The sequence below is a fragment of the Aedes aegypti genome, chromosome 3 (assembly GCF_002204515.2).
Source record: "Aedes aegypti strain LVP_AGWG chromosome 3, AaegL5.0 Primary Assembly, whole genome shotgun sequence".
NCBI classification, from domain to species: Eukaryota; Metazoa; Arthropoda; class Insecta; order Diptera; family Culicidae; genus Aedes; species Aedes aegypti.
Genome location: NC_035109.1, coordinates 227,061,893 through 227,085,332, shown reverse-complemented (window position 1 = coordinate 227,085,332; position 23,440 = coordinate 227,061,893). Strand labels below are relative to the sequence as shown.

At 40.6% G+C, this 23,440-nt stretch overlaps 1 protein-coding gene across 3 annotated transcripts in view; it reads right to left on the bottom strand.

The window, feature by feature from the left end:
* Positions 1 to 2,415: 2,415 nt before the first annotated feature.
* The window catches only part of LOC5572990, a 44,602-nt gene continuing 23,577 nt past the window's right edge, over positions 2,416 to 23,440 (bottom strand). For 2 of the 3 annotated variants that reach the window (XM_001654267.2, XM_021849973.1), the window contains exons 5-13: positions 20,165 to 21,089; positions 12,597 to 12,852; positions 12,358 to 12,537; positions 11,195 to 11,702; positions 10,801 to 11,129; positions 10,318 to 10,742; positions 4,074 to 4,907; positions 3,568 to 3,817; positions 2,416 to 3,504 (exon numbers count right to left, since the gene is read on the bottom strand). In XM_001654267.2, the coding sequence (XP_001654317.2) occupies positions 2,500 to 3,504; positions 3,568 to 3,817; positions 4,074 to 4,907; positions 10,318 to 10,742; positions 10,801 to 11,129; positions 11,195 to 11,702; positions 12,358 to 12,537; positions 12,597 to 12,852; positions 20,165 to 21,089 (4,712 nt within the window). In that variant the 3' untranslated portion in view covers positions 2,416 to 2,499. Of the gene's footprint in view, positions 3,505 to 3,567; positions 3,818 to 3,891; positions 3,977 to 4,034; positions 4,908 to 10,317; positions 10,743 to 10,800; positions 11,130 to 11,194; positions 11,703 to 12,357; positions 12,538 to 12,596; positions 12,853 to 20,164; positions 21,090 to 23,440 lie in introns of those variants that run through there. The other variant, XR_002501295.1, reaches the window with a different exon arrangement.

Below are 23,440 nucleotides of genomic sequence, written 5' to 3'. Positions count from 1 at the left end.
AGAATGGTGCTCGAGTCTTGTCGCATTATAACAACACTGTATGAGCCTCTGTACGTGCCTAAGACAAGCCGTGACAGGTCAAAGTACAAAAATGAAACCAATTGCCTGTCAAAAAAGACCACTTCCCATTGGTCGTTTTGGCAAAGGGCTACTTTCACATCGTTGAGTTGGATTGCAACAGGGCACTTTGTTGCTAGCCTGGCCGTGTTGCTAGTTTATAGATTAGAGTTTTTATCGAAAGTTTGTAAATTTTTCAAGCAATCTTTTTGTTTCATATCTTTCTATATTTGATGTTATGCTCAAAACATGTGCTTCTATAATGCTATATTAAATTAAAATACCTTATTGAGACAAATCTTCTTCTTCTTTCTGGCATTACGCCCCCACTGGGACAGAGCCTGCTTCTCAGCTTAGTGTTCAATGAGCACTTCCACAGTTATTAACTAAGCGCTTACTGTGCCAATGACCATTTTGCATGCCTATATCGTGTGGCAGGTACGAAGATACTCTATGCCCTGGGAAGTCGAGAAAATGTCCAACCCGAAAAGATCCTCGACCGGTGGGATTCGAACTCACGACCCTCAGCTTGGTCTTGCTGAATTGCTGCGTGTTTACCGCTACGGCTATCTGTGCCCCACTAATGAACGCGTTTTTTATTATTTTTTGTTGGTTCATAAGACACTTGTGTATTTCATACGACGAGATTGAAATTTATACGACTAGTGTATTTTTTTTTCATAACTATCAATTGTCAATGTCATAAGAACGCTTACGCTTTACTCATCATTGTGAAAAGCCACATGAGGCAAATTTTCTCGGCACAGGCATTTCACTATCAGAAATTAAATATGGCTTCCGAAATAGTGAGGGAGGAAAAGATCTGGGAGTCACCTCTGGTCGGTGATGCGATCCATGGACAAGGGGGAAATATACGACTTGTATTTAAAGCTAGTTTTGTATTTTTGTCTCGAGAAGTTTATGGAAAAAATACGTCAACATCTATAATGTCGAACAATTCAAAAGACGTTTTTATTAATGACGAAAACTGAAAATTGCATGTATATATTTTAACTTATATGAAACAGGAATAATGCCGACACTTGTAGTGACGAACCATACATAGTTTGTTTGAAAATTACATATGAGTATTACTGTGCATTTTGTCTCGATATGGTAGAAGTTTTAGAAAGTACGTCAACATTCACAATGTCGAACAATTCAAGAGATAATTTTTAATAATGTCAAAAAGAGAAAAATATATGTATATTGAAATTGTATAAGAAAAAAGCATAATGCCGACACATATAGTGACGAACCATACAAAGTTTGTTTTAATATTACATAAAAGTTACGCTTTCAAGAAAAAATGTGTTATCATAAGCATGAAACGAACTCACCAGTTGGTAATCCATTCTCGACTGAACACAAAACTGACACTGACAGCAAAACTTCTTGGCGTCCCGAAAACAAACCGTCTTGCTTGGGCCTTCCCAAATACGTACCCAGCAAGACGCTCCAAAACAGGGAAAAAAAATTCTACGGCGACGAAAACACGCGCGAATCCGTCAGCAAAATCAATCGGACGACGCAAAACCGAACTGTCCTGCTTGGGCTTCACGAAGCACTACCCAGCAAGACGCTCCAAAACAGGGGGAAAAAAAACTCCAGCGACGAAAACAAGCGCGAATCCGTCAGCAAAATCAATCGGACGACGCAAAACCGAACTGTCCTGCTTGGCTTCACAAAGCACTACCCAGCAAGACGCTCCAAAACAGGGAAAAAAACTCCGGCAACGAAAACACGCGCGAATCCGTCAGCAAAATCAATCGGACGACGCAAAACCGAACTGTCCTGCTTGGGCTTCACGAAGCACTCTCGAATTGCGGCGTGACAAAATGGATGCAAACTTGATTTTTGCAAGATGGTTAATCTTTTTTTCAACGCGGAATAGTATAATTCATTTATTGAAATTTATAATCTGAAGCTGAAATTACACAAGACAGTCTTATGGAACCAAGCAAAGAATAGAACGTAATTCATAAGACTATCCATGGATTTTGTTATCATGTCAATGCTGGATCATAAGATCATCTTATGAAATTCCTAGGAGGTATGTTATGGAAACAACATCTGCCGAAAATCATACGTTGGTCTCATGAGTTTCAAAGATTTTTCTTGTGTCGTAATTCCATAAGCAAATCTTATGACAGTGTTACGACCGCTTTCCTCAGTGTAATATTAGGCAACGGACAACACGGTACACTCAGTGAAGATTTTTTTCTTTTGACGTAAAGTTTCCTCCGACTGGAGCGGGAATCGAACCCACCCTTCGTAACACAATACGCCTAAACGACTGACGCCGCTAACCGCACTGCCACGAAACCTACTTCTAATCTAGTACATAAAAAAGAGAACTTCATGGTTGTCATTAACGGTTTATATTTATTTGTAATAAAAAAAAACTATTTTACAACGTTTAAAACAAACTGTAGACCATTTTTAACCATCCCGCAGGAAATAATCATCTGCCAATGGATCAAATCGGTCGAAGTCATTTTCGTAATCGGTCTCTTCACTTAAACTGTCCGTAGATTCCAGGTTTGGCACTGTTGGCGAAGTATTGCGCATTCCATCCGTTCCGTCCGTTTCATCCGAGTTGGACAACTCGATACACTGCTGCAGCCAGGGTACCTTGTCTCCATTTCGCATCAGTGATGGCCATTGCACCACCGGAACTAACTTTGCCAAACGTATCACAATTGACAGTCCACGCACCTCATGAACCGTCAACTCAGGCATAATTTGAGCGAAGAACACAATCGACAGAAGATATTTTTCGTCAGCGTCGATGTAACATAATTTCAGCGAATCAGAGTCAACTAGTAGATCATACCGAACATTCTCCGGAGCCACTGCACGTATCACAATTAGTTGTTCGTCTTGACGCCAGATAGTTTTGGGACTACGGAAGTCACATTTCAGGCGAGGATAAGCAATGCTCGTAATGGACTTCTTCCTTCGCAATCGTTTTTTGAGCAAGGCAAGCTTATTCGATGGTTTCGTTGTCTTAACTTGGTCCTCTGCAGAAGAAGCTTTATCTTTAGGCTCGACGATTTCAACAATGCGAGGTTCCTGCTCATCATCGGTTGAAGATGTTTGCTGCTTGTAATTCGGGTCCAACAAATGCCGAACAACATCATCTTCAAAGTGGATGTCGATTGAAAAGGGCCTCTCTTCTTCAATATATCGGGCAAGTTGCAGCTCAACAATATCGTCATAAATCCACGACTCAAGTTCATGCTCTGGGCTGAATAGCAGTAATCGATAACATTTACACTTGATGAGCGATTCCACATGAGCAGTGGAGATTTTTTCGATCACTTTCGCATTAAAGCTTCTGTATTGGCAAAGCACTTCGTCGTAGATTCTATCGCCAATCTCTGGGTTCCAGCCTTGTTCTTCATTCTCACGTGGTTTCAAGCATGCCACCTCTCCTTTGATGGCCTGTAATAGGAAAAAAAAACATGTTATTAAAAGCTATAAGTTCGTTGAAAGACCATCACTTACACAAAAGGCTGACGCCTTAAGAAGATCATCTGGGAGTTTGAACAAGTCGATCTGTCTATAGGTTTCGTAGCCACCAAGATCCAGGAAGAATAGCCGGATGTCTCGTCCTTCAATGTGCGTCACTTTGGCGCGCTGGTAATTACTATCGTACAACGCCAAACAGTAGTCTCCTACTGCAACCGTTTCGAGGGGAATCAGGTTTGTTTCATCTTCAGTGAAATTGTGAATCATAGACGAAATAAAAGAAAACCTACCAAGCAAAATTTCAATTCAATAAAGTTTAAATATAAAAGCTTTCTCGATACGTTTTCCAAAGAGACGTACGTAACAGAAGTAAGCTTTGCGGTACTGCGAATCGTATGAATGTTAATGATTAAGCATCTTAGATCACATGATCATGTTTTCATGGCTGCATAAGAGAAAAATATTTGAATTCACTTAACTTTATCCATAATGGTGTTACTTACATCTGTTTGAAAAAGCTATCGAGATTTTACGAAACATACTTGTCAACTTTACAAATATAAAAATCGTCTGGGGCATAATACTGGGAAATGTATACTTCATGGGTAGCGTCTTCTTCGATTTCGTCGTACACTTCATTGAAGCTGCGCATTGTTGGTTTTACCAGCTGCAGTTCTTTTTCCACTTTCGATTCGTTATCTACATCACTGTCGTGATATTCAGGTACGTTTTGCTCTGAGATGGAATCATCCGAGTCTGTTTCACTCAACTCCATGGGTTTCAGTATTTTGGGTTGCACTGGCCTGTTGATTATATCCAACTTATCCATTTTTTGGACAAACTGGTCTAGTTTGGAAACTTGACCCTCGTCATTCTCGTCGATCTCCTGCCTTACAGATTCCATTTCTTCTTCAAGTCCTTCCGCAATCGCTTTCTCTCGGAACGCTTGGCAATTTTCCACCATCTGAGATAACAATTCCAGTGGCTCTTTATCAACTACGCCAAAGTTCTTACCAACAATCTCTGATTTCACGTGAATTTCCATTATTTCGGTATTGATGCCCTCTAGGTGCTGCACCAGCCGGATTGTGTCCACCCAAATGGTATCCTTGATCGTTAGCATCACTTTGCCTTCCACGTGGAATTTGTCATTGTTGGTATACCGGTAGATCCATTCACGAATGTTCAGAGTAGCCTGTTTGTCCCACTCCAGTTCGAAGTCATGTGGAACCACTCCCACGATGCGGATATCGATTGCTTGCGGTGGCAATCGGCGGAATTCTTCCGGCAGATGCAGCAACTCGGATGACACGCAATCAATAGTTCGGCCAACGTCAAGCAATTTTACTTTGACCTTCCGTGTTACCGAAATTTCTCTGGAATAATACAAATAATAAAAAATCATTCAGGTAGGTGCCTTAGGACGGCTATACGTAAAAATCTACGAATAGCTAGGACAAAATAGACTACGAATAAACGTTAGGATAGGACTCCTTAACCCTCTTTTCCCCAGGACTTTGATTGACTATTCCTATACCAAAAAATCGTTTCTATAAAAAGTGCTGGAAGAAACAATGTTACATAAGGGCTAAAGTTTCGATTTGTCTCGCGTTCAACGGAAATCAATGGAGCTCTGAAGCTATCATGAGAAAAAGAGGGTTGAATCAAGGAAAAAGGTTTGTTGCTGATTTGTTGATCAGTCGAAAAAATAACCGCTAGGGAGCCGGATCTTATTCTTAGCACTTTTGATTCACACCTTTTTAAAGGTAATGAACTCATATTTGGCCACAATATGCGGCGCTATGAAGTGCTTCAAAATTTCAGACAATTTGGTCGAGAAAAACCCCCCATGCCAAAGTGAATCTTGGAAGTGCCCAAGTAGCTCTATTCCAGTTTTGACAAATGATTGATTCTTACTAAAGCGTTAAGGTACACAGAGGTGTATGTATTGAGGCAAGATGATTTATGACATTATGACAAGGACTTCCCTCCCCTTGGTTATGCGACCTTGCCGCGATGGGAGGGCATAATCCATTAGCCCATATGATGGTTTTTGTTTGAAAAAAGATAGTAAATCCTTTTTTTAAAAAGCTACCCGGAAAACACGGGAATCCCGTGAAACAGAAAATCATTTCCCGGGAAATCTCAATTCCCGGGAATGAAAACTCTGGTTTTTACATTGCCATAAAAAGCAATACCTCTTTTATAACAACGGTATAAATAATCTAATTCCAGCTTCATTTTCGCAAAATTTACAAGTAGAAAGTAGGCGTTGTGAAGCATTGCATTTGCCACCGAAAAGTGAATCTTGTAGGTGACTGTTATAGAAGCCTATAGTAACTTTACTCTCAAATATTCACTATAGAAATGACTATGGAAAATAAGACGCTGAGATCGATCATTAGGGTTCACTTGCTAGGTTCGAGAAATTGATAAACAGACCAGGAAAGTGACTTTTTTCTTTGAGGATACATGAACGTAATGACCAATAAATACTTTTAACAATAAAAAAAGAAATTAACTAGAACTACTACTAAACAGCCTAATTTTGTTAGGACTTCACGACAATTGACATTTAAGCCTCTAATCTTACGTAAAAGACAGGAGTAATCAGAATAGCACTTAAATGACAAATTATTCAAAACCATTTTGACTAGACAGTATTACCGTAAGGACGCCATTCACCGCTCATGCTCCATTCACCGCTCATTGAATTATTTTGAAAAATCTGAACACATTTTCCCTATAAAAGTTATTAGCATGTATTGGTATACCAAAAAGGGTTGTATCAGAATGAAATTTATATGATTTTATCTTATACATTTTTTTCTAAAAAACAATTTTAGGCTGTTTAAGGCAATAAATATGAGTTCAACAATGATTTTACTATGGCCGATCAAAAAAATGCGTCTTAGCTGCTTATGTTAAATATGTTGCCGTACTATAGTACAAAGATAACAATCAGCTAAATAAAGTAAATTGATTCCAACTAGTGCTGTGTATAAGGCCTCATACTTAGGATGAGCGGTGAATGGCGCCCTAAACCTGTTTCATTGGCATACATGTTATTCGGTACCATTATACATTTTTCACATTTCAACTTTTTTCCTGCAAAAACAAATGGATTATCTTGCGTCTAGCGCAAAAAGTTATGAAAAATATCAAACGACTGATTTTTGACAGAATTTAACATGCTGAAATGCTGTTAAATGAGCGGAGAATGGCGTCCTTACGGTAGTAATGACACGTGGTGAATCAAAATCCGGACACTTTGATAATTTTTTTTAATTTATGCATAATTTGAATAATTTTATGTTTGGGATTGTTTCATAATCTATACTTTAAACATTTAAGATTATTATACTTTCATTTTCAATCTAGTTAACACTGCCAAATAATTAATAAAAATAACAATACGTTAATCATTTCTATCGGACGTCATTGAAGATTAACAATCTTTGAACGCACAACCCAAACCAAAAGTTGAAGAAAGAGTGTGTAAAGTATATTTTTAAGGAGTGTTTTGAAACAATCAAATACAGAGACATACTTTCAATGTTTCGTAACGTAGCTGTTGTGAATTATGAAGCAAATGTGCATTTAAAGAAGTGTGAAGAAACTGTCCGGGATTACGGGTCAGTGATTTTAAACCCGGACATCGCGTGGAAGACCCCTTTTTTTACTAGTGTTAGTTGTATTTTTGATATATAAAACAAGAGAAGACTAGCAATATATACATATAGAATGTTGTGAGTTTAAAGAAATGGTGTGATGTTAAATTGATTGTGTTTATCTGAGATTCCAGCCATACGTTAACGAGTTCAAGCTACACGCGTTTCAGTTCAGGTAATGAAATCACTAACATTAGTTACGTGTTGTTCTTTGTAACAGTATAGGGAGAAACTTACGTCGATCTGAAGTGTAAAAATATATTGAATAATAACACTACAAGAATATTTTAACCAAACATACCTAAATCTAAGAAGAAGCATTGCTGTCGGCTTAAGCGTCCGAGTATTGATGCAGCACGGTACTAAACTACTATTTCAAACAAATTTTGATGGAGCTGCTGATTTTCACAATGCTTCCTTTTCTCAGAAGCAAGGGAATATGGGTATTTTTCAAAAACTACGTCACAATACTAACAAAAACAGTGTTCATGTGGGCACCATAGCCTAGTCCGTCTGTGTATTGGTCTTGGTAGAGGGGAAACTTGGCAAAAGCCAGACCGAGGGTTCAGCCTTGACAAGTTAAGCTGTCAGGCGGCTCCAACTAAATTCCAAAAAAAAAAGATGATTTATGACAGGGACTTGCTCTGTTCAGCAGGTTCCCTACACGGAGAAAATGAAGTACTCAAAAGTTAGTTCATTCTTCAGTCCACGCTTCCTCCAACCGGATTCGAAACGAACACCATCTTTACCGGTCTGTTGTCCGGCATTCTTGCAACATACGCTGACCAGCGTATCCTCCCAGCTTTAGCCACCTTCACCGTAGAGCGAGCTCGTGCTCTATTCTGCGCTGCCAATCACCGTTTTCTTGCACGCTGCCTAAGATCGTCCTTAGTACTCGGTATAGAAAAACCTCACGAGCTTGCAAATCCTCCTCGAGCATAGTCCACGTCTCACGTCCGTAGAGGACTACAGGTCATATGAGCGTGTTGTACATCGTACATTTGGTGTGGAGGTGAAACTTTCTTGCAGTTTCTTCTGGAGCCCATAGAAGGCACGACTTCCACAGATAATGCGCCTTCGTATTTTCCGACTATCGTTGTTGTCAGTCGTCTTGTCAGCAAGGATCACAGGTAGATGAACTCGACAAACACGTACGTGCGTATGCATTGGCGACATCTGGTTGTTTCAGTCGTACTAGATTGTACTGAGGCAAGCGTCGGTACTGTACCTCGTTGATGACGGATAGTTTTGGGCGCAGTTTCACCATCACCAGGTAGTGGTCGGGGTCAACGATAGATTCTGACGTCGGTTATGTCGGAGAATGGCCATATTCTTGGAGGCGACGAAATCTCGCGTTCAGTATCATAAGGGCGTAATGATCGATTTCTCTTCATCGATTTTCTCTAGCCAATTACTTAGTCGGGCAACTATTTACGACTGCTCTTTTCGATTCAGTAGAATGAACTAATTGTCCTTCATCATGTTGCATCGTAAAATGTTACCAAAAATGATTGAACTTCGTGTACTAATCAAATGAGAGAATCGACAAAGAGAAAACGATTACTGCAGATACGCTTGTATGATACTCAACGCGAGAAATCTAACAAACGTAGGTCGTTCTCGTTCGTTGACCGCTAGGCTCTTAACTTTTCAATCGTCGGTCTGAACTCCTCCTTCTTTCCAACCTGATCGTTTAAATCTCCTATGATGAGCTTGACGTCGTGCTTTGAGCTACGTGTAAAATGCGTCCTTGTCATTATCAGTCCTTTCGGATTGTGGGCTATGCACGTTGATTATGATAAAAGTTAAAGAATGGGCCTTTAATTGTCAACTTGCACATTCTTTCGTTGATCGACCACCTCCCGATTACGCGCCTTTGCATATCGTCCATGACTATAAAAGCTGTTCCCAGCTCACATGTGTTATCGCAGCTCTGGTAGATGATATGGTTACCTCCAAACGTTCGCAACATTACTCCTGTGCAACACACCTACTGCAGCGCTACTTTTGCAAAATCTTAATACGATTGACAAAACTTTTTGCATAGCTCATTTTCATGTCCAAAATCTTGTAAGATTTTCACATTTTCATAAATATTTCTTCTTCTTGGCATTATGTCCCCATTGGGATAGAGCCTGCTTCTCGGCTTAGTGTTCTTATAAGTACTCCCACAGTTATTAACTAAGAGCATTCTTTGCAAAAGTCAAAGAAGTCAAGAAAATGTCCATTACGAAAAGATCCTGGACCGAGTGGGAATCGAACTCAGACACCTTCAGCATGGCTTAACCTTGTAGCCGCGGACTCTAACCACACGGCGAAGGAATGTTTTCATAAATATATGAAGTATCAAATCAGATTTTTGCACGGTTTTCACAGTGGTGGCTAGTTGAACAATCTTTTATGGACCCTTAAGGTTTTCGGGGTCAGAATCTGTTTTCAAGCTCAAATCAAAGGTGGCCCATACTGACCGCCAATTTTTGTTTATTCAGAATAACTTTGAACCTTCCAGCTGTCACGCTGTTTGCTATCATCAGAATCACCATGCAGTTGACAAGTGAGGTTTTCCCACTGGTGTTGTATAAAATACAACCGTGCGACCTCTGAAGCGTTAAAGAAATACTCTATAGAGGCTGCTTAGCAAGTCGTATGAGTTTTGAGCTTTAGAACTAAATGACTGCCTGATGCTAACAGGCATACCCAGTTTGCTGACAAATGAGGGAAAGTGGGAAGCATTGGTGTTGCATTTATTTCGCCCATATATGGTCTACAGTATATCCCACTGCATCTATGCAAGTTCATACAAGACTGTGTAAGTATTGGGGGTAAGGCGATTTAAGACAGATGTTCGCTCTGCTTATTTGGTTACCAGAGCATCAGGCGTAAATGAAGGCGTGTTATACTGCCCATAGTCGCTTAGAAGTCCCATATTCTAAGGGATTTCCTATATAAATGGGGCTGTTATACTAGTATGGACAAAATAATGATTAAAGATTAGAAGCGAAGGAAACAATCTCTTGTCAGTTTCTGGTTCCAGCTAAAGCTATGAACATGATCCTGTCATTCATAAGAGAAGTCTCGTTCAAATTTGGAAGCTAAAGCTCATTTCTATACTTACTTTTTCTGTTCGATGCTGACAATCCGGCAACGCCAGTAGCGGAACTCGTCGAATATGGTACACCAATCATTGTAGTGTACGGGGCCGTGATCACAATGGCGATCTTCATTGGCATAATGCTGCTGTATGGCCAAGTCCAGGGCGAAATAGTCTTGGGAATTATTCACCGGAGTCCAGCTCTTGGCGCCGTAGTCCCGATGCTCCAGAACCCGGGCCGTGTAGTGCGTCGGTGAGAACATGTTGAAGACCTTCAGTTTGACAATGCCACTAGAAGGCACATCGCCGTACGGTAGATCTCTGATCGTGAATAGATGGCGCTTCATACACCCGGGCGTTCGACATTTTCCAAACTCAAGCACCTGTGGACAAAAGTCCACGTAGTTGCCTTCCGCGAGCTTCTGTTCCTCTTGCTGGATGCGAATATTCTATACGAAATAGAATTATGATTAGAACAAAAACGGTCGAGGTTAAACAGATCCTTACATTTGCCAATTTGATGATTGGCTCTGCCACTTCATGATTGTGAATTTTCAGAAACTCAATTAGCTTGGGAAGTTGTTCGTTGTTATTCTCGTCTAACAGTATAACCGAAGATGCAGGTTTTTGCGACTTACTGTCATCGTCACGGAAGGGATCTCGGTAATACCCAAACGAGCAGGCGAATCGTCTGGTGAACATGGTCCAAGAGTTGGGCAACGAGAAGTGTATTATATGTTGCGCTTTGCTGATCTCCAAATCGGGGATAACTCCGTCATAGCAAACCAACACGTGCATCTCGCCAGGCAGCTGATTGTCCCATTCTTTGAAGCCATCTGGATGATAGAAAGACATACGCGTTAATAACAAGAACACACAATTTTCTGCGATTATAATTTACCCATTTGCGCCAATGTGGTTGCATCGTTGCAAAACATGTGAGAGATCGACTGTGACTTCAACATTTCAACCAATTCGTAAACTTCCTCAGCTTCGCTGCATACGATCATGGTTCGTTCGTTTTGATAATTGGTCTGCTGTACGAAGTGCAAAACTTCGTCAATTTTCGTGAGCTTGGAATTCAGTTGCAACAACAAGTTTGATTTCCCATATATGGCCGCCTCTAGGTATGCTCCAATGCACATAATCATATTCTTGTATCTTTTCAAAAAGCCAAAGAACAATGGACTCCAGTATGTCGTTGTGATGACCATCTGCAGTTCAGGCTTATCGCATATTTTGCAAAGCAACTGCAGTTCGTTGCCGAAGCGCTCGATTATGATATCGATGTTGTCGATTACAACGGACTGAACGCGTTCCTTGACAAGTGCATTGGGCATATTTTCGTAGACTCGTCTTATACCTGGGGCAGTGGCTACGAGGATGGCGCATCCGTTTAACAAGAGGTTCTGTAAAATAGAAAATTATTACCTTTCCAAACTGAGGGATTTAGAAGCAATAGAGTGTAAGTGATAAAAACGGCTTGAAAAATGTGCAGCAATTAAAGATTTGACAAGATTTTTTTTCCGAAAATCCGGCCAGACATTTTGAAAAATCTATGAAAAAAATTTTCGAAAAAAAAATACGACCTGCAGGAGTGATTCGTGGATGAAATTTTTCTGAGAAACTGAAAGGTTTCCTGGAAGAGTTCTTAATGGGTTTCCGGGAATAACCTCTGGAAGAATTATGAACCAATTTTAGTAATTCATATGAAAATGATTGAATGAAATAACTGAAAAAATCAGCGTAGCTCCTTGAGGAATTGTTGTAGGGGTTCTTGTAAAAACCTTCAACGAATTTCTTCAGAAATATTGGAATAAACCCTTTCTCGGAAAAGCTCTTGAAAGATCTACTGCAAAATCTGGAGTAAAACTCTGAATCAACTTTCAGAGTAATTCCTGGCTAGCTATTTCGAATCAGAATTCATTGCAAGGACAATAAAAATAAATAAAGAAACCTGCAAACAGCCCTGAACTCAAAATCGACCAATACGTCACCTACACTCCTTTGCATTAGGACCCTCAAATATTCTATGGACATAGCACGTTTGAGAAGACAACTTACACAGGCTTTAGGAATATCTCTGGCCCCGAATGCTTCTACCACTGTCATGGAAGGATTCACTGCGCTATTCAACATCTTCCTGCAATGCCTTGTTACACGTTGCACTTCCCTGGAGGATTTGCAAACGATAATCGCCAACGGACCAGCACCTTTAGCTGCGAGTTCTTCGTCGTACATTTTCTAAAATTGTAATGATGATGCTATATTCAATCATAACCAATGTTCTATCTAGAACCTACCATAACGGACGAACAAATAGCTGGCAAATATGCAAACGTTTTGCCAGTAGTCGCCGCATTGACGCAGAAGAACGAGTTCCCTCGAAGTATATGCGGCCACGAGTACGTTTGGATGCGGTGGATCGATCGGAAATTCAGCATACTCAGTTCGCGGTGCACCTCTGGGCAGAAGTTAGCACTCTCCAGGTTTTCCACCGGTTTCGGAACTCGCTTACCGTGCACTAGCAACCGTTGGTGGCTCAGCTTTGACCGGATGCTGCAATGAAAAGAACAGATAAGGCATTGGTTGCAGTGGGGATAAATCCGAAATGAAAACTTAACTGGTTATTTCGATGAGTACCGCACGGGATGACGCCTAGAGAGCCTGATCTAATTTGTTACGTAAAGAGTTCTCATCGTGATAGAATAAAATAATTCGATTTTAGGTCAGAGAAAATTCTTTATTGGACTACTTTGCATACTATTAAGCATTATTTTTTCCTTACTATCTATTTCACTAGTATCGACATAGTACGTAATGTTATGAAACAATGCCCAAAGGGCACTACAACAGATTGCCAAGAGATTTCGAGGCCTTCATTTCCCACGATGTTGCTCAAGCATTTCTTAGCCAATTTCTTCATACTCAAACCCATCCAATCAACCGCGATCTAGGTTGTGATATCTAGGTATAACATATTGCCAAAAAAAACTAAAGTTTAACTAATTTGTCGTTACCAATTGATAAACCGACGTTATTTGGTGTAAAATTAAACCGAGCTCGGTATATAATCTTTCCTACGACTTTGATCAACTATTTCATTACAAAATAAAAGCATAATTTTTCAAACCGACGTATATGCAAAAATAAACAAATCGAGACTTGCTTTACATGTGCTCGTGACAAACGAGTCCACAAAAGTATTCATAAAACATTTGTTTGATTTTTCAAAATAAATTTTAATTTTGTCCTATGTGTACTTTATTCAGAGTTTTTTTATTTCGCTACATGGGGTGTAACGTTTGCAACTGTAAATATTTTTCATGCTAACACATACACCGTACTCATAGTAAAACGACCTATGTGCAGAATCAAAACATAAAATTTCAATCAGCAGATGCGTCATACTGTTTCTGAATCACTAAACATGTTGGAAATTGAGAGATTTGGATTTCTACATCGCAGGAAAATGATGTGGAACATCATCATTGTTCGGTTTTAGGCAATATGTATCACAAATGTTTGTTCTACTTCTACTGTTCTACTCACGGCTTCGTCCGGTGCTTCTGTTAGTCGAGGTGAAATTGGAAACATTTGATAATTGATATTCGTAATTGAACTGACAAAATAACTAATATAATTAAGTTTTCATTTACAAATCGACGTATGTGCAACTTAAAAATAAAAACCGGTGTATCTGATGTGGAGTAAGTGCGAAACAAACTGTGAAACCGACGCATCCAGCAAGATGTTTTTTTTTCTAGAGTTTTTGCACTTCTAGCAAAGCTGGAAGCTTTTACCTAACCCGGCTATCTGGCGAGCACATGGGGTTTAGGCTCTGTGGTTCTCACTTAACGGTCTTGTGGATGTACATCTTGTGTGCAGTACCAGAGAAAAAAGAAAACAACTCTGTACCACGCCACCTATCTTTGTCTTGGGCTAAGATCGTTGATGTGCGATCTTGAATGCGACGATAGCCACCCAGAACGATCTCCGAATCCGACAACGCGTAGCACGTAACGTTCAATTGCGATAAAAACCGCATAAGTTGCTTCATGAGGTCGGTAAGCACCACCACAGCGTTGAGCTCCAATCCAAGAGACACTTGCTGGATTCGTGCCACGTTCGTTTCGCTTGTTATCCGAGATACGAAAATCTTACATTATTGGTCGGTTGACCGAGCGTATACCACTGCCGCGTGTGCAGCCACCGAAGCATCGACAAATTCAAACAGCCTCCATGGTGTGGAATCCATCTTAGAATACAAATCTTCTCACTTGCTTGCAAGTCGTTCTTTATTTTGTTCCACGCGTCATCTATTGTTTGTTTGTTTTATTTTCGACATTTTACACTTGAGAAGTGCATTCGTGTCGTATTTTAAATTCAATTATAATAACATAATATACTATACTACAATTTCGTGTTTTTCTTCTTGGATCTAGTATAATGAACTTTCCATTCCGCATCATCTATATTGCCATTCAGCGCGCACGATCGTTTTGGTCCATTCTCTTCCTTCGACCCACTCGATGTTCCAGTTGCCGCATTCTAGGTCTATCTCCGCTCCATTTTCACTTTCAGTGCTATGCACGTCTGCTTTTTTATCGTTGCTCTCTGCCGTGTCGTCATCTGACTCCGATCCACTAGTGTCGCTTTGGTCCGGTAGTAGATCAACAATGCCGCATTGGTTATCTTCATTTCTACTTTGCTGTTTCTTGGCGCTTCGTGGTGTGGGGAGTTGTTTCTGTTTGTCGTTGAGAGATGACTGTTCGCATGCCTTCGGATGAGTGACGAGTGTGGTTTAATTGTCGATCACAATATGAGACGGTATCGGTTTCTCTACCTTCATTTTTACCACTCGCACGCCGTTCGGTACTCCTGGGAAAAACTTCTTCCATACTTCTTTGTGGATGGATAACACTCTGCCGTACTGTTGCATATGGTCCATTATGACAGTATTGGACATTTGCGGTGGAAGTTCGTGGATCCTCAAAGTTGTAGTTGGTCCATCTACATACACTGGAATATGGTAATTAATACCTTCATGATTGAACCAGTGCCGCAGATAGTGTTGCTTTTGTAGTCGTGGCGCGATGCCTGGGTCGTTCATTTCCATGTAAACGCAGCTCTTCAGGTTGTGGATCTGAATGTTCTTCACATCGGCCATGTCGATTTTGAGGATGTCTTTGATGAATTCCTCCACTTGGGACATTCCTGGCCGTCTTGGCAGGACACTGAAGTCGACGACAAGAGTGTTTCTCCTGTGGGAAGACATTTTGCATGGACTACAAAACTCTTCCGCAGCAGGTGTCACGGGTGATTCAATTAACGATTGGTAAGAGCTGCGTACGAAAAGGCGTCTGTCGCGCACGGAGAGCGGTTGTCAACTGATGGCGTCATCTATTGCCGTCGGTAATGAATCAACCCACAGTAAATCCTGCAACCACAACGATTGAAAGAGGATCTCAATACGAACGATGATCGAAGCGACCCAGCCCAAAGGATCAAATAGTCGAGCTGAGTCTGATAACATTTGACGTTTCGTATTTCGCTTGTTGGAATCCATCTTTACCTGGTATCCGAAAGTGGCAGGTTACCACTGTATTCACAATGCCATCACCGAGTCAGCATCTGGCGCCAAATGAAGTGGAACTGCAGCGTCCGTCTCAGTCCTTTACCTGGATAATTTCGTTCCTTAGCATGATTGCTTCTTCGAGCGTGTTGTTACCCGAGAGCAAGTCATCCACATAAAAGTTCTTTGAAACACGCTCTGCTGCTTCCGAGTACTGCGAATGACAATCTCGTGCTGCTTGCCGGAGTGATTCATTTGCCAAGTACGGAGCACATGAGCTGCCATACGTGGCGGTTAGTAGCCTATAATAATCGAAAGATTTTCCGGGCTCAGGAGACCAAACAATGCGTTGGTAATTGGTATCTTCCTTGCGCACCTTGACCTGTCAATATATTTAATCCGATGGCATCTCGATCTCTGCATCAGGAATTCGTAGCAAATACTCCGCCATAAAATCACAGTACAGCTTCTTAAAAACAGGATCGCTTGCAAATTTCCGGAGCATTGACTTGAGATAAACGGCTGCTGGAAGAGATTACCCTAGCTGTGCTGTAGTTTCATCGAACAAATATGACGCAGATTCGTCACTTTGATAGGTGGCTTGGAATACTTCGACAGCTTTTTGTTCCTCCGTTGTTATCGGCTTCGGCTTGATCACCTCCTCGATTTCCCGAAGCTGTTGTAGCGTTTTATCAACATTTAATTCGGTGCACATAGTGACAATAGCAGTGTTGCATATTAGATCAGTTGTAGCTCTGACTTGACCATCAACAATCCAACCGAACGCGGTTTTCAATGCCACTGGAAGCACCTTCTTTCAAGGCAAGTTAAACGACTAGTATCGATTTGTCGGCTTGGTTGATTCGTTGCAAGTTTACTCAGCACGAATGCCTTCGTTCGGCATATCGGATTGTTGTCGAAGCGAAAAGAGATTTCCAAATTCACCACCCCTTTGGTGGTCTCCGTTGCACCGCTGCCAACCTCGATTCATGAAACTGCTTGTCTTTCCTTCTCACACGAACAACAGCAGTCGGCAACGTAGTTATGAAGACTGAAGTAGTTGCTTTCACATTCGTCGAACAAGAAACGAGTTCAGTGTTGTGTTCAGTTTCACTGATTGCAGTCGCTGGAACCTCGTTGGAGGTCGATACGAACTTCCGTAGATTTATGAGATTCGCTATCTTGATTACTGGCTGATCACAAAACTCCTGGACAAGCGCCAAAACTGCAAACTTTGGCTTGTATCCCACACCACTTTATAGTTCACATCGGTAATTGCATAACTACTAACGCGGCTTTTTGTTTTTCCCTCCAAGTGAGAAGATGCAATTTAAGCGCACTCGTAAGGTTTCTCTTGTCCACACTGCTGACAAAGATATCCTTGAACGATGCTCACTGTTTCCTGTCGCCCTTGAACGACGGAGGATTGAATGATGGTAGTTGTGTGGCGATTGGATGTTTACACATCATACGAAACTGGCCATGGTAGATGAAGCTACAGCTTGTTAATCTTTCCGTTTCAAATAGCACACGAACTGCTTCCTACAGTCCGCTATCCGTCGCTACTTCCGCAATAAGATCCTCTCGGCCGGTCAAACTCTACCAAACGAGTAAACATTCCTTTGGTAAAATAGAACAGTTTCTCGTAATCCTCTCCAACATTCAGCACCGATGGCAGTTCCTCCTCTGTTGCTGCGTCTTCGATTTCGCACTGGATTTTATCGGAATTCTCCTGCATTTCCACCAACTTTTGCAGTCAATCAAATATTTCGAAGTTTGTTGTTTCCTGTGTCACTTGTCTCGCACCAGCATGTTTCCGTTCGAACGCAACATTTCGCTTTTCAAAAGCGTTTCCATCGTTCCGGACCGGGACGCAAAATCGGACGAAGCCAACGACGAAAGAAAACCGACGAAGTTATAGTGAAAAACTCAATAATTCTCGGAATAAAGCAAGTTTGGAAAAATGGAGTGCTTTTCGCTTCGTTTCGTTTCTTACTTATAATATTACATGAGGTTGATCATAGCGGAAGGCGACGTTTTTCTTTCGGCTCGATTATCTTGACTATTTTCTCTTCGTTTGTTATATTCTTGCACATAGGTGTTTCAGGTTCTGGCCAATAAGGACAAGGAATCATATAAAGAAACAGCAACACCTACGTGCCTATTCTGCGCGGCGTGTGAGGTGACACGAGTCGAATGAGGTGACAATTGTCGACTCGCTCCCATTTGATTAACATTAGTCGTCTCACGTCACTCGCGGTGAGAGCGAGTCGTCTCGACTCACACGCCACGCATAATAAGCACGCTAACTTATTTGTATAAATCTGACTCCAACTCAACTTGTTATTAAAGTTTCGACAACGGTCGTTATGGAAGAACTACATTAGACACGACTGGATTTTTCTCGAATCATTCCGAGTGTTTAGAAACGTCGTTTTAAAAAATTATGCATGATCTCTAGAGCTGTCATGGGGAAGAAAGGGTTAAATCTTAGTGTATACATAACATCACAATAAAAAATGTAAAATATACAATATTTCATATAGTTTTCTCTACGCAAAACAATTTTTACCCGAACAATTTTAATTGGATTACCTACATTACTCTACAAGAAAAAGTTCAAAACAAACATAACGCATTTCGGTTGGCTTACACTTTGGCAGCTTCCGCTACTTGATTGACTCACATTTTGACAGCAAAGCACGACAATAACCGTTTCCGCGAATCTTTCATATAAAAAATCCCTATTATTTACTAGCAAGAGTGTAGTAAACTGTCTGTGTCAATTGAACAAAATTTCGTCGTAAGGTGATTAGACATTTATTATAATTCATTTATCTGGCTCAATTGCATGTAACGTTTTACGGAGCCGAAATTCAATTTTAATTACAAGTTCACTAGGTGAAATCTGAATGACAATAATTTTCAACTTCTTTTTCTTGGTGCAATAAGCAATTAATTTATATCTCTTCAATTTTGCTTTCATGTCTATTCGAGACGCCATTTACTAACGCAGCCAAATTGTGAAAAAAAAATCTATTATTGGGTCACCTGACAGATCATACATTCTGACACTATTGATCATAAAAACATAAGCTTGAACATAAGTCGTGTTTCGTTGTTGCTATGGGGGTGAAATTACATATGGAGACTAATATGCCTTCATTTTTCAATAATGTAGTGCTCTTATGAGCAGAACATGCGTAAAAGTTTTTCGCAATTAACATCGTACCAATTCAAGTCAGCTAGTGCCAGTTGGAAGTTGGTGAATTACAATAATCATAAATAATCAGAACTCTCTCAGATAAATAGGTAATGTTTTCACTTATTGCATGACAGACTAACAGGAGAACAATTTATTCGCCTCCTCAGAATCTTTGTAACCAATGTTTGGAATTAATATTATTCAAACACATGTATAGTGTAACTGGAAACTGGCTTGTAATTCAGTCGACTCTCAACATCTTGATGTCTTTATATCTCTCCCTTTGTCGATGATTTCTTCTTTCCCTTCATTCTGCTTATCTCGATATCACCATGCCTCGATGTATTCTTGTTGATTTTTATTTATTCTCGATTTTTTTTTCCGTATATCGATATGCCCATTATCGAAGCCCATTATATTAAATTTTATAGAAATACGAGATGACGTCTATTATTTTTCCTATTTTCCTGACAACGGAGCGTTTTTCAATCTAGTATTCATCAGAAATGTGCTCTTTGTCTCGATCTCTCCCTATCTCGATGGTCCCTTCAATATCGAGATGTGGAGAGTCGACTGTATAAATATTGGAAAGATCAAAAACTACTTAACGAATTGAACAATTTATAACAGGTAAAAACTGATGTTTAAATAAATATCAAAGATACTGCAAAATCCTGAATACTTAACCTAGATTTAGGCCAGAATAGTTTCAACATTTAGAAAATGGATTTGTATTAACTGTTAATCAGCCTAATACTGTTCTCTCTTTCAAGGTGTGTGTATTTTATAATGTATTCAATAAACTAGGAATACATTAATTGACAGTGTTGGAAAAAAAAACAGTTCTCTCTTGTTAAAATCTATTTTTTGTTTACCTTGGTCAATATGAAGACGACTAAGTGAACGTTGCGTTTATTCGCCTTGCTAAAAATCAATAACTTAAAAATATTGATGTGTTTGCATAAAACAATAAAGTTATTGAGTTTCCTAGCTAAAACCTTGTGTAATGGGCAGTAATTACACCACATGTCTCTCAAAATTTCTCCATCAGATCATATAATTAGAAATGACGAGGAACCCCAATTGCTTACCATGCTTCGTCTTCAATCACTCGATCAAATCGACTTCCGTTTTTGGTCACGTAGACTTTTCCATGGTCAGTATCATACTCGTCACTTTGCTGCTGTTGCTGTTGTTGATGTTTGCTACGCTCTTGTCCCATGTTCCGCGGTTTGTTGTAACCCCACGAATTTGGCTTACTTTCCGGTGGATCCGCCTTCTCTCCGGCGATGACTTTCCCGTTTTCGAATTTCAAGGTGCCAATCTGATATCCGGCTGGGATGATGTTGATTTCTGCATAGCGCGATCTATCTTCCACTTCTTCAGAAATTGGTTGTTTCTGGGCGGCTGCTGCTCGTTGCTTTTTGCGCATTTCAAGCTTATGCAAGAACGAGACTGTTGATTTTGGCTTTTCCAATACGTCTTCTTGTTTCGAGTATGCACCGTTCGAATAGCTATTCGAATTTCCACCCGAATAGCTACCGTTGGAGTTGATGGTAGTTTTAGTTTTGTTGCCCAATTCACGATTTTCAATTGAAGCGATGGATTGCTGGCTAACTGGACGAACTTTTTGTTTCCAAAGTTCCTTCTCGTAATCAAGTCTCATTCCGGATTTGTTCAATTGCGACGTAAGCGGATATTGCTCTTCGCCAGAGTTTGAGCCTTCTGAAATAGGATCCACCAGCGGCTTACGAGAAGTCATTTGAACATTGTTTGGTTTTATCATACTAGCGCTTTCATTGAAATCGTAGTCGTCTTCAATAGCATTGAAATCAAGATCACGTGTATTGTCAGGTACTCCATTTGGTACCTTCGTGTACCCATTATGCTCCAATCGGCTCAACGGCTTCATCGGGCTCACGCCAATCGGCTTGTCTTGATTGTCTTTAACGATATTTCCGTTTGCGTTATTGGTAGGACATCGACTGACATTCATAGTTTGGATCTCGGCAAGTCCTAAAATTAAGTAATAGTATTATCGTTAGTCGATATATGTATAATGCATGAAAAAGTTCAAATGTATTCGTATAGTTGCAAGCCATGCTGTAGTGCCAAGTTGAAAATCCCAGTCCTTTCAAGGGTCATACGTTGGATTCATACCGGGTTAGAAACTATCGTTGCTTTCGTGTAAGTTCGTGCTTTCCGAACGATATAGGTGATTTTGGCCTACTTTTTTTTGTATGGTATTCAGTTGGAGCTGCCTGACAGCTTAACTTGTTAAGACTGAACCCTCGGTTTGGCTTTTGCCAAGTTTCCCCTCTACCAGGACCAATACTCAGACGGACTAGGCTATGGTGCCCACATGAACACTGTTTTTTATTAGTATTGTGACGTGGTAGTTTTTGAAAAATACCCATATTATTGCTTCTGATAAAAGGAAGCATTGTGAAAATCAGCAGCTTTATCAGAATTTGTTTGAAATAGTAGTGTAGTAGTGTCATTACTAATACCAGGGTGGCCACCACATTTTCATTTTCAAATTCCCGCTTTTTTCCCGGTTTTTCCGGTATAATTTCCAGATTGTTTGCCGCTTTTTAATTGTGCAGGGAGAAGGATTCTATTCCTGGAACTTTTTCACTTTGACAGGGAGATTTTTTGAAAGCTATTGAGCCCATTTTAGCAACAATATTTTATGATTACTGCCAAGACAACTTGGCCTACAAAAACCCAACTATGTAAATCATTGAAGTAACCAATTCCCAACTTCTAATCTATAGATTTCTTCTTCATGAAACTAGTAAGTTCTGTAAAATAAGTTAACGGTGAACATTAAACAGTTATACAGATATCTTTATATGATAGATTTGCAGCCCAAGGCTGATTCATCTCGTAAAAATACCGGGCCATACCCATGAACCACGAGGTCATTTAGGGGAGAGGGGGGATCTTAGTTCTGAATATTTAATAGGTACAGCCTTGTGTTGAAGTTTCCAAGATTTGTGAGACTATCGTGATTTTGTGTATCGTTTTATTGTCAAATAGCTAATACCAAGAAAATATTAAATTTATTGGGAGTAGCGCAGAAATAAACGACTTGCTCGTGTAAAGGTTGGAACAAGAATAAGGAAATTTATTTTTCTAAGTCAAACGTCACATAAATCATGGCTTACTACAAATGGTTTCACAACACTCCTCCTTAAGCCAATTATTGTGTGATTCCCATGGCTCGTCGATTCCGCTCCAGCTTAATACGTTGTAGTGGTTTCGTGAGCCCGTCAGCTATTTGGTCGTCTGTGCTAACGTACGTGATGTTCACTATCTTCCGATCCAAAGCGTCTTGAATATAGTGATGTCGTATATCTATATGCTTCGTTCTTGGTGTATATCCGCCATTCTTAGCAATTCAGATAGTGCTTTGATTATCGCAGTACAAATCGATCGGTTGTTTCCTTCCAAACTGTGATAGCAGTCCTTGCCACCACGAAGCCTCTTGTACTGCTGCGGACAACGCCATGTACTCTGCTTCGCAGGTAGACAACGCCACGGTTGATTGCCTCTTGCAGCTCCAGGATACCGCTCCTCCTTGTAGTAGGAACATGTACCCACTCGTTGATTTCCGGTCATCTGCGTCAGCGGCCCAATCAGCATCAGAATATCCCGTGATCTCCTCGTTTCCGGCTCTGGAGTACTGAAGCTTGATTGCCGACGTCCCTCTGAGGTACCGCATCAGATGTTTGACGGCCTGCCAGTGACTCGGTCCGGGGTTGGTGTAGAATCTGCTCAATTGGTTGACGGCAAACAGGATGTCTGGTCTAGTGCATTGGGCAAGGTACATCAGGCACCCAACAGCTTCTTGATATGGTACCGTTGCCATTTGCTCGACTTCTTCCTTGGTTTGCGGTGACATATCCTTAGTCAGCTTAATGGCTGCATTAATCGGTGTCGGAGTGGCCTTCGAATCTTGCATCTTGAACCGGGCTAAGACTGATTCGACATATCCTTCTTGATCGAGAGCTATGCCATCCTCCGTGCGTGTGATTCGGATCCCCAAGCAAGTCCGAGGTCCTTCATGTGAAACATGCAGCTCAGCTTTGCCTTGATTTCGTTCTTCCAGTCTTCATCGTTCGAAAACAGCATCAGATCGTCCACGTAGATTGCGATGAACAGAATCTTTCCGTTGTTGATCTTGTGGTACAAGCACGGATCGTACTTCGATTACTTCATACCCAACTTCTTGAGTGCTGCATCCAGTTTTGCGTACCATACGCGACTTGACTGTTTTAGCCCATACAGAGCTTTGTTCAAATGGCACACCTTTGGTCCCTCGCCAGGTTGTTCGAAGCACGGGGGTTGCTCCATATATATCT